Consider the following 16,985-nt stretch of genomic DNA (forward strand, 5'->3'; position numbering starts at 1 on the left):
GGTAATTTCAGTTTGGTAATTTTTGTCTCAAAGATAAAAAGAAACTGGTTCAGCACTTGCCTGAAAGAATCAAATAAAACTATAGAAAACCAAGATCATAAGATGTCAGAAGCATCACAGGAAAGGATATTGGATATTAATAAATAAAAATAGAGAAATGCTTATGGCCCATGTTAGTATAGAAAAATAATAATTCTATGAAATAATAGTGATGCAACTACACAAAAAAAATAAATTCAATTTATTATAATTGATATAATAATACAGAAATACATGATAACCTATTACTATTATAATTATTAAAAAAGCGAGCCCATGACCCGCTGCCAAAATGTTACATGCTTTATATTTCATTACATATAATCTTGTGAAATGTTTTTGCCAACTGTAACTAAAGAATGTTCGTGAATTTAGCGTACCAACAACAACAAAGTTGGCCTCTGTAGTGCGAGTGGTAGCTCGGGCTTTCATCTGGAGGTCCTGGGTTCGAATCCTGGTCAGGCATGGCATTTTCATGCATACTACAAATCATTCATCTCATCCTCTGAATCAATACCTAATGGTGGTCGTGGAGGTTAAACAACAACAAAAAAGGCTTCAAAATCCTGAACATTTTTAGCTGTTTCTTGAGTTGTGATTTTTTTAACACAGCTATAAGCCCAACGATTCCCTTTTTTATCTCCAAAACACAGATATAATTTTGGATAAATCATTCATATAAAGAAGTATAAATCATTCAAAGAAATAAATTGTTCGTGCACTCCGTGCAGCTGCATGGGTCAGCTCTGGCGCACCACGTGGTCAGCTCTGTGCCAATAGTAACTAAAATGGAAATATGAGCACATATATCAAACAAATAAACAAACCCACGCATATTTTTTTTTTTATGGAAAAGAAAGTATATAATAAAATAACAATTTTGAGTGTTAATAAAAAATAATTTAGTACGGGGGAGTTAACCATTCACCAAACTTTTTTATGGAGAGTGAAAAAGATTTTTATGTTATGGTAACATAACTCTTCAATGAAATGAATAATGTTAAGTTCATCTTGATTCGGTATAGGGTTACATGCTTAAAATTTATTGTGTTGAAAAATCAATTACCACAATCAATTAAAAGTACATAATTTGTACAGAAGACTTTTGTAATAATAATGGTTAAAAAGCAAGAATAATTATTATTTGAATTTCTAAAATTAGGTTATTTTCCAGTATTAATGTTGAACATAATTCACTGAGACGTTGTGTTTCATTTTTTGTTTAATCACCGGGACCACTGTTAGGTATTGCTTCAGAGGATGAGGTTAATTATTTGTAGTGAGTGTGGAAATGCCGTGCCTGACTGGGATTAGAACCCAGGATGTCCGGATGAAAGGCCGAGAAGTTATGTCTGGCACAATGGAATCCGCACTCTTCTACTTTACAGGTCTTCATTCAACTCATTAAATCCATTTCCCTTATAGCATAACGGACTTAACAATAGTTACAAAATTAATTTTAAAAATATGCAAGTAAAGGAGAATATTTTATTAAATTACATTGTTCATATTGTCAAAATGATTCTTTCACAAGTTTTATGCTTAACAAAAAATCAAAAAAGAAATTTTAAGAGAACCATTTTCAGAAATTTTTTCAAAATAAAAATTTTTGAAAAAGCTCAATACTTCCATCTGCAAAAATATTGTTGAAAACAGGTCAGGTGTGTATAATAATTAAATTAAATATAATAAATTAATTGTAAGTGTGTGTTTGTATGTTTACAGAAGGTGTCCATGTTTTAAATTAATGATGTTATTTCCGTTACAGATTTCACTGGTGCTCATATTTATAGTGGCCGTAATTATCTACAGAGTCTTAGTGTCAATACCATTATTTCAGAATGCTACTTTCAGATCACAAGCTCAGATGATTGCTAATGTTTCAGGAGCACTTGTTAATCTTATCATAATTATGGCTATGAGTCGAGTATATGAAAAACTTGCTTATCGGTTAACTTCCTGGGGTTTGTAATTTCATAATCTTCTATCAATCTTTAATAATAATATAGAGATTGTATTAGTTACATAAAATTTTATTCTCAACCTAAAAAGGCACTGATTGTAATAAATTAAATTAAAGTATGAAACTTGCCATTTATTACTATAAAGTATTGTACTTGTGAAATAAACAGTTGAAGATTTTCATTGTTATTAGCTATAACTCCAAAATGAAATTTTTTAAATTAACTTACTTTGTTTCACAGTAAGTCATTTTTATGAATTTGAAAGTGGCCACTCCACAGTTGCAACTAACGTTATTGTACATGGCAGCAATCTAACTTGCAGTTTGATTGATTAGTTTTTAATTAAAAATTAAAAAAAAGTTTTGCTAACATAATGTGTTTGAAATCAACATGTGATTTTCAGACACTTTTGTTGTAAATAATTTATTAAAAAAATAAAACAGCTCTGAATGATGAAAATATTAAATATATTTATTTAATGTAATATGTTGGATAGCATAAATTTTCTTGCTGAAGGTAAGTGTGATCATTATCAATTCAGCAGTCTTCAGTTTTAATGTAGTAACTGTTTTTCTTATCACCACTACATTCATGGGAAAGAAAAGTTAATTATTACATATGAATAAGTTTTAAGTAATACTGTATTCATGTTTATTTAAGTTATACTTTAAATAAATATTTAGATAACTACTGTGCACTTCCTATTATGTGACTTCAGTGTGTTTTATAATCCTTAGTAAAGCCATTTTTATATCCCAATAATATCTTTAAATTTAGAAAGATATTATTGGGATATAAATATGAAAGTAACAAATATGAAAGATTACTGAAAGTTATTTTATGTTATGGGAGTTCACTAAGACATAAACTACATATTATCTCTTATCTTTTTACAGGAAGGGATCATTAAGAATTAGTTCACCTAAAAGATTAAATAGTTCACAAATTGCTAGTCCAGTGAGGCATAGGATTATTTACAACATTCTCTTATAAATTTAGCTTCAAAAAGTAAGGAGGAATCCTATTGAAATCAATCTTATTGAAAACTCTAAGCAGATGGATCAAATAATTTTCTTAATTTGAATTAGTTGTGTTTTATGTTTTAATGAGCCAGTTGTTACAACTTTTTGTATGTTTTAACTAAATGTGTCTTGATGTTACCATCACCAAACTGGCTTATTCTTATATTCAACTTTGTCATTAAATACACAAAGAAAGACTATCATCACTACTAGAGCATACTACCTATCTTTACTTCCACTATAAGGCTGAGATGACCAGGATACAATAAGGTCCCTAATACATGTTTGCAGCTCATGTTTGAGAACGCTGTCTGTGATAAAGATACATTCATTAATTATCTCCTAGGTACTGTGGTAAAACCCACCAGGTTGGTCTAGTGGTAAACTCGTCATCGCAAATCAGCTGATTTTGAAGTCGAGACTTCTAAGGTTTAAATTCTAGTAGTTACTTTTATACAGATTTGAATACTAGGTCATGGATACTGGTGTTATTTGGTGGTTGGGTTTCAATTAATCATCTCAGGAATGGTCGACCTGAGCCTATACAAGACTACATTTCATTTACATTCATACATATCATCCTCATTCATCCTCTTAAGTAATACCTTACAGTCTGGAGGCTAACAGAAAAAGAAAAAAAGGTACTTTGGTAACCTCAAAATCATGTGACTGAGTGGTAGTTTTCTTTAAGTAAAATTAGTGGTTTTCAAATCATTATAGTTAATCATTTCAAAGTCAAAATAATCTTTTTGAATTTTCCTTCTGAGTGAAGCGGGTCCTTCTTGATGACTTATATCTGTCCCAGATTCACAATAAGAATAAAATCTGAATTAGATTTCACTAAATGCATCTACAAGAAAAGATGAAGAATTTTCAGTGCTCAGTACAATAGAATCATATTTAATTACCCAGTCTTATTGAATGATTTGATTCAAGACTTTGATTTTCTCAAAACTAAGTTAACGTAATGTGGAAATCGAGATTTCGAAAACCTCTAGAGTCTACTGGAAGAAGATGAAAGTGTCATTATAACTGAAGAAACAGTTTGACATTTCTAACTATTTTTCAGTGAAAATGTTCCACAACTGATTTTGAATTAATTATAGAACTGCAAAGTTTTACAACTTTCCTCAAGTGTCAAATTTTCAGCAAGTGACCTATTGCTCTTACCACAATGTCAAACAAGTGCAAATTCAGTTTCTGACTTAACCAACATCTGTATTTTATAACCACTCTTAACTAGATTCAGGAGCATATTATAGTGTTTCTCCAATTCTTTCATCTAAAAATTAAGTTCATCATAAATGTTATGTGAAACATAAATCAATTTAACTGGAAGTTTGACTTCGCAGACATTATTTTATTGTAAACTAGATTCTTGGTAAAATCTTCAGTTATTCGTTTTTTAGAAGTAAAATTGTCACAAAGTATTTGTGAAAAGAGAATATGTACAAACATAGAACAAAATAAAATCTTAATAAAAATAAACAAATTGATAATGTTAATAAATAATTTCTGTAAAAAAAAAATTGTGAACAAACTACATAATAAATAAATTTTTTGTACAAAAAGTATTGTGGTGCAAAATGAGTCAAAAAATTCTGTTCAAGATTTATAATCTAAGAATAAATAAACAAAAATTGTTACGACTTGAGCAGTGAGAGTTTTATACTCATATACCTGTAATACCTGTATTATACTCACACTGTGCTCATATAAATTTTCTTACAGTTATATCTGTTAATATTACAAGGAAAGCAAAATTAAAAACATAATGCAGTTATTAATGTTATAAATAACACTAACAATATTTACAATACTTGAATATGTTTTATATTTGAAATATGTAGATTTAATTTTTTGGAAAATGCATGGTTTCTTTGATCTGACTAAACATAAACTAGCTGCAAGCAAATAAAAATCTCAGTCAACTATAATATTGGTGAAAGTAGAGAAAAAATATTATTACAGCTACTATTACTTCTTGTTTTATTAGGTAACAGCACTATATTGATGCTGGGAATTAAATTCCCTTAAGCACAAGAACTGAAAAAACAGCATGGTCAGAAGAATTCTCACTTGCTTTGAAAGGATTAAAATAAAAGACTGTACATTTTAATGACTAACAATCCTTGAGCAATTGTAGTTATTATAGATGCTGTTTATGTGCTACCATAATCCACCAAGGATTATAATTCTACCAGTAGTGAAATTATATTTATTAATGGTCCTATTTAATATAAATGTTGTTTCATTTGAAAATGTGACTAAGTTAAAATTTGGTCTATCTCATATTTTTATATCGTATCACAACATATGATCTAGCAAGTAAATTTATCTTCTGGAAGTTCTCATGTAAGCTGTTGCTAAAAAGGTATAACTCATTAGTTTTAGAATTCTTTAAATTTTTAAAACTATTGTCATGTTTCAAGCTAGCTTTCTAAATTTTTACTGGGGTTCTTAAACCATTGTCTCAAGTACAGCTAATCATTTTATTGTTAAACAATCACATACCTCTTGATAATTATAACTGTACATCATTAACACAATTATTCTGTTAATTTCCCTTAAAAATAATATTAATAAAGACATTATCTTAATGGTAAGAATTCTATTAAACAAAAGTTGATCCTATTAATATTTAAATCTTACTGCACTAAAGAAAAAAATTTTGATTCAATGATACACAATTCTTCAACACATAATTACTGAATGAAACTTGGTCATTTTTATATCATGTCACAATTGGATTAAACAAAGTGTAAAATAGCAAAAATTTAATGTTGAAAATTAACAGTATAGTTAAAGTTTAGAACCTCTGATTTACAATTATTTATATAAATTTTTAATACTGTTTTAAGTAAATAATATCTGCGAACTTCAGCAGTATATTATTTAATTTGGTAACTGTATTACAAAGTAATAGTGTTGCTATGTTATTGAATAAAATGTTGAATAGTTTAAGTAACTTTTGGAAGTGGACAATTGAAGGAAGTGTACTAAAATGTTAAATAAATTTTAAAGTGGCCTATTTAATGCAATATGAAGATGAAATACAATAAAAAAATTTATATATTTATTTACCATGTTTTTCCTTATTTTATTCATGCAGTGTTTGCATTTTCTCACTTCTGGTTGCTAGTTTCTTAAAAACAATAGGAATTATCAAACAGTGTCATTTCATTTTTTCAAATATTAAATGAAAATAGAGTATCACATGACCGTCATGGTATTTAAAGAAATTAAAGTTGGCTTCAAGATGGTAAAGAGATATTTTTAATACTGTAAAATATGGTTGAGTACTTGAAGTTGTATACATTGTATTTGTTTTTGTTATTTAGTTGCACTTAGATTTGTAAGCCATTTCCAGACTTTTGTGACCTTCTTTGCATCAGTTTTGTGATATACCAGGAACTGAAAAATGTACAGAGCAAAATCATAATGATTCCATGTGCAGTAATATAATATTTAGTTGATTATTTTATTTACTGAAAGTTTACATTAAGTAGCAGTTTTTTAAGCTGTTATTATGATTCTAATGAGTTTAGATGAACTATTATATACATTTAAAAAGATATTACATTCTTGGCTGAATATAACTTCACTTTTATTTTTTCTTATTGGTGTAATATTTTAATCATCAGTATTATACGATTTATCAGTACCAATACTTGTTTAAGACAAAACAAAATAATTAAAATCTTTTATTTGTAAAAAATTCTAAAATTGCAGCTTTCACAATATTTTTCTATTCGTAAGATGCCTTTTAATGATCATCATATGTAAATTGTGTAATTAAGAATAAAAGATAAATGTATATTTATTTAAGCTTTAATGTTTCCCAAATTTAAAAAATAAATTATTGTATAAAATTTTTTTAATTTGTTACAGAAATGCACCGGACACAAACAGAATTTGATGACAATTTAACATTTAAAGTGTTCATTTTCCAGTTTGTCAATTATTACTCTTCCATTTTTTACATTGCTTTTTTTAAAGGGAGATTTGTAGGTTATCCAGGGAACTACACACATATCCTTCGACTTAGAAATGAAGATGTAAGATATAATTTGAATTCTAAATGTAATATTAAATATATAATACTTAAAGCGTTACATTTTTTATCATTAGCAAATTTGAAGTTGATTAGTATTAGTAACCTACAAAAAAAGTTAAATCTTCTGCTTTAGATTTTCTTCCAGTTTTAAACAAAAGTATCTTATGTTTTTAGATATCATAGTATAATAACACATTCATTTTATCTGTAGTAATACATCCATTTGATGAAAAAAAATATACATATAATTTCTCTAGAAGTATTTTAAGCTATTATCATGTGAGTAGTTACGGTATGAATTTAATAAAGCTCATTATATTTTTACTATCACTGTAGATCCTGTTCTAGAAACCAGTATTTAGTAAAATCAGTTTGGTTTACAATTTGAGGATAATACAAAATAAAATTAACACATAATAAATACTATCAAAATATAGAAAATAAAACAAAAAATAACAGATAAATATAAAAATAATATTTTTTATTTTTAATTGATATGAAAAAAGAGGTATTTATTACTTCACACCAAATACTTGCTAGACAGTTATCTTAACAATGATAAATGGTAAAATGAAAACAATTCCATGCAATGAAAAATTTTCTGTCTGTGAATTCCTACGATTTCCAAAGTACTATCACACTACCACAGCTAATATGTGAGATACATGACAAATGATCAGATGTTTCTACATGAAAAGAAGAATGTAAAATGATTACATAATGAAATTATTTAAATGAAATCAATTAAGAATCATACGTTTCTAATATTGGAATTTGTTTTCAAAAGATGATAAAATCATAACCAAAAATTTATTTACATTCCAAAAAAATAATATAACAGTTTGGTGACGATGTGGAACTTATCAGTCTCACAAATAGCATGTTACTACTGGCACAGTGACACTCATCAGTCCCATGTAAAACTGTGTTTGAAGACCTTGAGGGACTTGTAGTCTCACAAGCAGTCTGGTACTGCAGAAATTGCTACACTGATCAGTCCCAGATGAAATACTATTTTTAAAACTTGAATGACACCATGTGGTACCACTTACTTGTACAATTAACCAAAGAATTGATAGAGAAGAGTCAGGAAAACATTTCTGTAAACTTAAGCATTGTATGGGATTGGTCAATGTTTTGAATTAGTCGTGAAAAACTCACACAAGTATTAGCTGGTTACCTAGTTTTTATCTCTGACAAAAATTTAATTTAAAAAATTAAATATCACTTTTATCTTCAATGATAGTTTGTTTTATTCCATCAACTGCATTTATTTTTTATAATTTTTTGTTAACTAGCATTCTGTCAGAAATAGCTTCATTATAATGTAGAATATTTTTTTTTACATTATTTACATTCTCAAAATATGAGTATATAAAAAATTGCTCCGCATAAGTAATCGACTAATACTCCAATCCAATGTATTGTCCACACTTGTTTGGTTGATTATGTGACTTTTTCAATTGTTTTCATTACAGTCAAAAATTTAAATGATTAGTATATGTAGTAAAATACATCAAAATTATAATAGTAAAAAAAGATAATATATCAAAAGAAAAAAATAGGCTTTTTACCATAAAGACCTTAAACACCAAAACTGAATTTTAAATCCATTTTATCCTGATCATAAACACAGATAGATTTGTCCATAAAGGCAATGAAATAAAATCTTATAAGATAGTTGACCTATAATGTTAATAAATTTCCATATTTTAAAGACATAAATAAGTGAATATCCATATAAAGTAGCTAATTCTGGTTAAAAGATATTCACTGTGCTATAGTGAAAATAAGGGTACCTGAATGTATTGGTTAATTACGTTTAAAAAATAAATAATTAATTCAATAAATAAATTTTATGTAATAAAAAAATCTGATTGTAATTTTTTCATAGTAATAGCAAAAGTAAATGATAGAAGTATCCTATTCAAAATCTATAACAAAATAAAATAGCCTGTTTTTCAAAAGCAAAAATGAAATAGTGTGGGAGGTATCAGTCTCACTAGAGTGCGCAGAGCCAATTTAATTGTGTGAATTTGATAGGTGAACTCTTGTGAAACTGATCAGTCTCATGCCCCAAAAATGTGGCAAATGAGGGGGTTACTGTAAAAATAAGCAGCTATTTATTTGCTATTGATAAAACATTGCAAAAAATCATTAAAAGGTGCTAAGTGAAATAAATAAAAAGATATGAAATGTGATTATATGAAATATAACAGAAATCATAAAACATTCTGACTAAAACCAAACAAAATTACAAAAAATTTCAAGGTCACCAATCTGTTAAGCCTTTTTACAGCTCTTCTAGGTTCAACATCTTTGCAGGATTCTTTCTACAGAGCATGCAACAACATACAAACATAATAATAGCAAACACACTCCCTCAAAATAATATAGTGAATATATGGGCAGATAATACCATTGTGTTATGGTAATAACACAAGATACCACAAACAGTTTTTAATAATGATATTAATAAAATAGCTAAGATACTAAATTCAAAGATAAAAGTGAAAATGGCAAATAAACTTTCTTGACCTCATATCATATAAAACAACCTATAGTCACTACATTAAAAAATTACAAAAAAAATAACAACAGCAGATTCATTTACATTATTCCAAACTACCATATACAAACTCACATTTACTATCATATTTTAGAACACTATTCTTAAAATACACGTACTCACAATAGTAGCAAAAAAAATTTTCAAACATATCTAGAGACCAGATTATATGCATTTGCATATTAAGTCCACTCTCACCGGTTATTGCATATTTTTCTTAAAAACTAGTGATGATGCATATTTTCGCTATATTTACAATATTTTTTGGTAGGGTACCTAGTTAATAAATGAAATCTTACGTTGTAGCCGGACAAACCTATAAGCCGCATGGTTCTTAGAGCGCACTTAGCAGCCGCACATCTATGGTTTTGGTAGGATAATATTATTATGAGGCCAAATAAAATACAGACTCACGCGATAGAAAGACAGATGACACTGTTCTGCGTTGCACACCCCTACTGCAGCTCCCCTCCCACTATGCAATTAAATTACGGAAGTTACTGTTGACACGCTCATTGCTTTAGTTTAGTTTTTTATTTATTTGAGCAAAGTTTAGTGTGTACCATGCCTCCCAAAAAAAGTGCCTCTTCGTAGATAGCTGTCTATCCTGGAACATTTACATATGACGGAAATGTTTTATATTGTCGGGTTTGTGAGAAAAATATTTCGTGCACAAAAAATTTTCAGATAGACCAGCATGTCAAGACAAGTCTTCATATCGCAGGATTGCAAAAGAAAGGCCCACGAGAACAACCTAACAGCGGCAAGTAGCAGTGATTTCACTTCCAAAGGTAAACAAAAAACTACTTTAACATGGGTTTATGTGAAGCATTGCTTACAAGTAATATTCCTCTTCACAAACTTACAAATCCTACCTTCAAAAATTTTCTGTGAAAATATTGCTTGAATCAAAATATACCAGATAACATCAATATTGCGTATCGATCAACAATGTGTAAAGATTACATACCAACAATTTACCTACATGTTCTGGAAGAAATACACAATCAACTCAAGGATAGTGTTATTTGGATTTCAGCTGACAAAACTGCTGGTAGTTGTGGCTGTTACATTGCAAATTAATTGTCGGTGCATTAAAACTAGAACCTTCTTCTTCCTATCTGGTGGCCTACAAAGACCTTGAAAGAACAAATCATTCTATGACCGCCAGATTTGTGAACGAGCATATTAAAAAAATCTTCTGTAGATGAAAGAGTGTTGATATTTCTCTCAGATGCTGCTCCATATATGATCAAGGCAGCCAAAGCCATCCAAGTATTTTATCCCAATTTGATTAATGTGACATGATTTGTTCACAGAGTGCATCAATTCGCTGAAGTACGATCCACATTTGGGAATGTAAATAAACTGATTTCATCAACAAAAAAAGTGTTTCTTAAGGCTTGCAATAAGGCCTATAAAGAAAAACTGCCAAATGTGCCTTTACCACCAGAACCAGTGGTAACTCGATGGGGAACGTGGATTGAAGCTATACTGTTTTACAATGAATATGTCGAGGCCATCAAAGGTGTAGTAAACGACTTTGATAGTGCAGAGACTATGGCAGTTTGTCAATCCAAAGAAGCATTTAATGATTCTAGTATAAAAAAACATAGCTGTGATTAGCACTCATTTTTCTCACATGCCTGCAAGTATTAAAAAAGCTTGAAAATCAGGGTTTGGCGTTGACTGAAATTATTCAGTTAATGAATAAAATCCGCCAAATGAACTCTGCATTGACAGAGGTATTCCCGTGTAAACTTAAAGAAAAATTTAAAAACATTTTGAACCCAGGCTTTGAAACTTTGTGTCAAATTGATAGTTTTATTAATGGGACGGTGACCTTTTTCCATAAACAATAAGTGCTGACATAGCACCCAAATTCAAATACTACCCAGTTACCTCAGTGAATGTGGAACGATCCTTTTCCATTTATAAAGATAATTTGAGTGATCGAAGACACAATCTAATGAACATTTGGAACAGTACAAGATTGTTTATGCTTATGAAAGTAACAAAATGTTAAATAATTGTTAATTATCGAATTTATCGATATGTTATTCTACTACTTAATAATTGTATGCTGATTTTGAAATAAAAAAAAAATATTAAGCTAAAAATAAAATTTTTTTTTAAGCATTCTTCACACATATTTGCATGTATATTTCAAGCGTTTTATGTTGCATATAATTCGGTCTCTACTCATATCATACAAAAAAAAAGATTCTGAAAAAATTAGCATCACAGAACGCATTCTCAAAATGGGGCAATGGAGTAAATTGCTTTTGTTTCATAACAGGTATTTGTAAGGAAATTGGAATTATTATTATAGATATAAATCACTGTTGTAATCTTCATTTTATGAGAAAAATTCGTTTTTTATTCTCTCGAGAGATCACTGTTCACCTATATGTTTTTTATGGTCTTCTTGCCTGTTTCCCTTTCCCTCCTTAATGGGTAGTTCAATTTGAATGCCTTTAATCTTTTTAAAAGTTTTCCCCCAAGTAATATTGAACAGTATGTGTTATCTATTATTTAGTTTTTGTATTTATTTATAATTATGAATCTTATATTAACAATACTGCTTGAAGATATTTTTTTACATAAACTGACATATTTACAAAAAACTTAGATAATTTTTTAAAAATACAATAGAAGAGTTAAAAGTAGAATATTTTATTTATTTATTTTGGAAAGAATATCAATTAAACTAATATATGACTTTTTATTTTTTTCTGCTACAATCATTGTAGCCAGTAAAATATTTTTTTGTTTTTTAAATAAATAATAGAAACATATGGGTGCAGTAGAGGTCTGGGATATCCCAAAAATTACTTGATCGTCAGTGTGATAAGGGTAGGACAAAGGATATTTGTGCAGTTTAGGTGCAATGATGTTGTGTGTCAGTACTGTAGATAAGTCCTCAAGCAACAATTAAAAAAGCATCAGTATTAGCAGACAGTGGTGCTGCAATCAAATCATTTATAAGGCCTACAAGTACCACAGTTACAAAGACCACCAGTACAGAATGGTAGGGACTATACCACACTAGCAGATCCTATCAAAAGACTGATAGGCCAAGGTGTTAAAAAGATAAGGTTGAATCTAAATAAAGTTTCTCACTTTTGATTTATTTCAGAAAAATCTATTTACTGCTCCTATGTGGTTCTGTTTATTGGGGAGGGGATGTACATAGAATAATATTGGAGTAATATACCACTTGTAAATAAAATTTTTGAAAACAATCACAGTTATTAATAATGATTACAATTTCTTACTTTGTACAGCACCATTAACATTCAGAAAACAGATGATTAAAATTAAAAAAAATTAAACTTATGTCTTTTCAATGGTTAGATTTTGGCATGACGATGTTCATACTCTTGCTCTATTGAAAAAAGTGGTAAACCTTATTGATGTCAATTTGTTTAATCATTTGCCAACTTTTCCTCACTGAAGGATAGAATGTGATTAAGAACTTCCTGTTAGAGACTGTTTGTCAGTTTGATCTAAATAATTACCTTGATTATTACATTTAATAACCAATATTGATTACATAGTTTCTGTCTTGAGTACTGTTTACCTTTCTTACTGTTTCATTCTTTTATTATATGTTGATGCATTTTGGAACCACTCCATTGTCAAAACTTATTGTTCTCCAAGAGTATAATAAGTTTACAATTAGCATCAACATATAATAAAGGAATAAAGCTAAGAAAGGTAAAGAGTACTCTACAGAAACTATAGTGATCTTAGTAGGAAAAATAATAGTAACTACTATCTTAATAACAAAAATTTATTACATAATTTTGCTTTTTAATTTTAAAAAAATTAGTTTTTTCATAAAAATGTTCTATTCATTTTATCCTTTTATTTATGAAATTTATCATTTTTGAAGTTGCTTTAAGTTTTTTAGAATTATGACTATTTGATTTGAGTAAAATAATTTAGTAAAATAAGAACTTATAAAATAATAATATTTAAAAAAAAATTCAATTATATAAAACCGCATTTTGGTCCTCAATGAAAATTTTTAATTTTTTTTTATGATGCAAGCATTTTATATCCAGAATTATTAATCTACCTGGCAAATCTAACCTTTGAAGCTGAGAAGAAAGCTATCTTTGTGCTCATAGTGAACAGTGGAGCTGATGATTTAAATTGTAACACTTTGTCAAAAATTAATAACATCACAAAATATTATTATTCACACATTTACAAGATTGCTTTAATGGTTTATAATGTTATTTTAAGTTAAAGATGACTTATGTATTTAATTATTGCACAAAGCAGAATACTATAACAATAATTCTTTTAGTCATATAAATTGTATAAAAATGTTTTTTAAATATATTTATTGTTCAGTGCAGTGCTGGTGGATGTCTTATTGAATTAGCACAACAACTAGCTGTGATAATGGTTGGGAAACAAATAATTAATAATGCACAGGAAATTCTGCTTCCAAAATTGAAAGCATGGTGGCATAATAAACAGGTATATATAGCAATTTTAATCATAATTACATTAACATATCTGTAAATTTTTATTGTCTAAAATACATATTTCTCTGAATTATTATATTCATGGTAAATTACTTTAAATTTTATTCCAAACATTTCACAAATTATTTCATTTTTAGAAATTAATTTCTGAATTATCACGATTAATAACTCTGATCAGTAATTATTTCGCCAAAAGCTGAACTTTAGGAATGTTTTGTATTTTTGGGAGTTGATTCTGAAAATGAATTTGGAATTTATCTGTAACCTCAGTTTTTTTTGTAACTGATTTTCTTATTTTTCAGCAAGTAATATGCATACAATTTTTTTTCATGCTAATTTAGTGAATTTCAGTAATACTGTTCAGCAAATAGTTTTAGTTTATTTTTTACTCAACTCAAATGGCATAGCATAAGTTAGACATTAAAAATTATTAATAGCACGTACACACTAATGAAAGAAATAAAGAATTATCATTTATTATCTATTTTATTTCTTTTGTGTATGAGTTACAACATATTTTTTATCCTTTTATTTCTGTAGACTGATGACTCATAGTTGAAATGTCTTCAACTATGTAATCTACATGTCGTAGATTACTATCACACAGTCCAGAAAACACACAGTTTCAATTCCGTTATCATCAGAAACATAAAGCTCAGATGAATATATTACTTATGTTGAATCTTCTACAGATTATAAGGTGTTGAAGAAAGAAAAGCTCAAAATTTTCTGAAAAATATACTTGCTAACATCACTTAATTAATCAATCAGCATTAAATGATCTGATTCTTCATCTAAATTTATCAAAAAATCAAGCAGAAATACTGGCATCAATATTGAAATGATAGAATCCTTTCAATATAGATGCAACAGAATCCAACTTCTGCAACAGAATACTAAAATAAATTTATTCCATGACGGGTAATCTAAATTAAATAACTCTTCTCTCCGTATGAAAACCTGGTTCACTCAAATGAGATGGACTTTTTATTGGTAGATTTGGGACATATGCACCATCCTAAAGAATCACGTCTTTTTACAGGCTTTTCAAAGCTTAATTTGAAAGCAGTCCTACTTTCCACTGGAAGAAGATATTGAAAGCTTAAGCTGCTCACATGAAGGTATCACATGGTAATATGAGTTTGTATTGAGCAGAATTCAGTATGAAAAATGTTCATGATATGTTGTTAAGATTTAAAGTAGCTCTTCTTTTAATTGATTACAGTTTGGGTATACTAAAACTTGTTACTTTGTTTAGTGGGCAATGGGAATAGGAAAAAGAAAACTAGATTTAATTATATATGAGTAATGTGTTTTCTTTGTAGAAGGTAAATATCCACTGTAATATTCATTTTCATTCCCATCACTATCTTACATATGTAAACTTGGTAATGTTGTTGCATATTTGGTAACATCCTATCTAATATTATATATTTAATCAATGTTAATCATTACATAGACAATAAAAAATTTGAGTCAGTAAACATTCTCAAGTTAGTTGAATTTTAAAAAATTTGTTCTTAGAGTGTTAAATAATGAATTTTGGAAAATTACGTTGGGTACATAAATTTAATTTATTTATTTTAATTTAAATATTTTTAAAACAAATGAATGATGCTTTATTTCCAATATATCATGCTTTGGTATGGTCCAACTTCATCCTCATGAAAGGCATAAGTTTCATATGGAGGCCTCTACAACAGTTTTAGTAACTCCCAGGATGATAACTCTCTACTACTTATTAATAAAAAGAAAAAAATGGATAGTGGTTTTGAATAGATTAAAAAATAAAAATAATTGCTTAAAATAAAAATAATTGCAAAATACCATAAAAATCACAATTTGAATATATATATATCATAACAGATTTGCTATATAACATTACTAAAAAAATGTATTAACAAGAAGAATTCTGTTTTTATTTTAACTGATATAGACTACAGTGGTCATTAGCGTTTTGTACATGCCAACACCATCCCAGAAAACTGGCCTAAAATTGTTAACACCAGTGACCTACTAGACTCAGCACATTAATCTGATTCAGATATCTACCATATTATTATTTTTTAAGGGTACATTTCATATCCTGCTTGTTTTCAAGGATCTTACTGCTCAGTGTATTCCAGGTAGAACTATCAGGTTATATACAATTTTATATAATCCAAATATAATAAACCAAAGAATGTTAATAAATTTATTTTCATCACATTGTGGTTACTATTTTAAGTCTACTAATATTAATAAATCTTGCCTGTATTTGCATAACTGAATTTTCATTTTAGATACTGATACTTCACTAACTTCTTTCTCTTAAAAAATTATTTATACTGCTCAACAAGAAATGGATAATTAAAGTAATACAGAAGTGTTAATAAATATTCAAGGGAAAATCTTACTTAGCATTTTATTAACATAACATCATTTTAAACCAGATAAAATTTCTTTATGCAGATATCATGAGACCTGCAATTTCACTCAAAATTTTGCAGGCCTTCTTGCATTCAAGCCTGGATAATATAAACTTCTACCGATGGAATATCAAGAAATAATCATGTTAAGTGCAATGTAGAGTTAGAGTAAGATTGTATCTTTTCCTTAAAAACAAACAACTAATTACATGATCATTCGTTTGATCTGTTACAATTTAGTAGCCCATCTAGGCATAAAACAGGGAGATCCATTCTCATAATTATGTTTCTAAAGTCATAGATATCAATTGAAAGTAATTGATATGCATTACAATCAAATAATTTTTTTCTTCAATCATAGTTGTAAGTCATTCTGTCTCTAGCTTACAAAAGATTCAATAATGTCAATAATAAATCCTAGCCA

The 16,985-nt window shown here is 28.2% G+C and overlaps 1 protein-coding gene across 1 annotated transcript in view; it reads left to right on the forward strand.

The window, feature by feature from the left end:
• The window catches only part of LOC142332111 (anoctamin-7-like), a 223,300-nt gene that overhangs the window by 188,992 nt on the left and 17,323 nt on the right, over nucleotides 1-16,985 (forward strand). The window contains exons 12-14 of the mRNA XM_075378345.1: nucleotides 1,808-2,003; nucleotides 6,917-7,083; nucleotides 14,017-14,145. Coding sequence (XP_075234460.1) covers nucleotides 1,808-2,003; nucleotides 6,917-7,083; nucleotides 14,017-14,145 — 492 coding nt within the window. The remainder of the gene's footprint in view (nucleotides 1-1,807; nucleotides 2,004-6,916; nucleotides 7,084-14,016; nucleotides 14,146-16,985) is intronic.

Source organism: Lycorma delicatula, chromosome 1 (genome assembly GCF_047948215.1).
Source record: "Lycorma delicatula isolate Av1 chromosome 1, ASM4794821v1, whole genome shotgun sequence".
Classification (NCBI taxonomy): domain Eukaryota; kingdom Metazoa; phylum Arthropoda; class Insecta; order Hemiptera; family Fulgoridae; genus Lycorma; species Lycorma delicatula.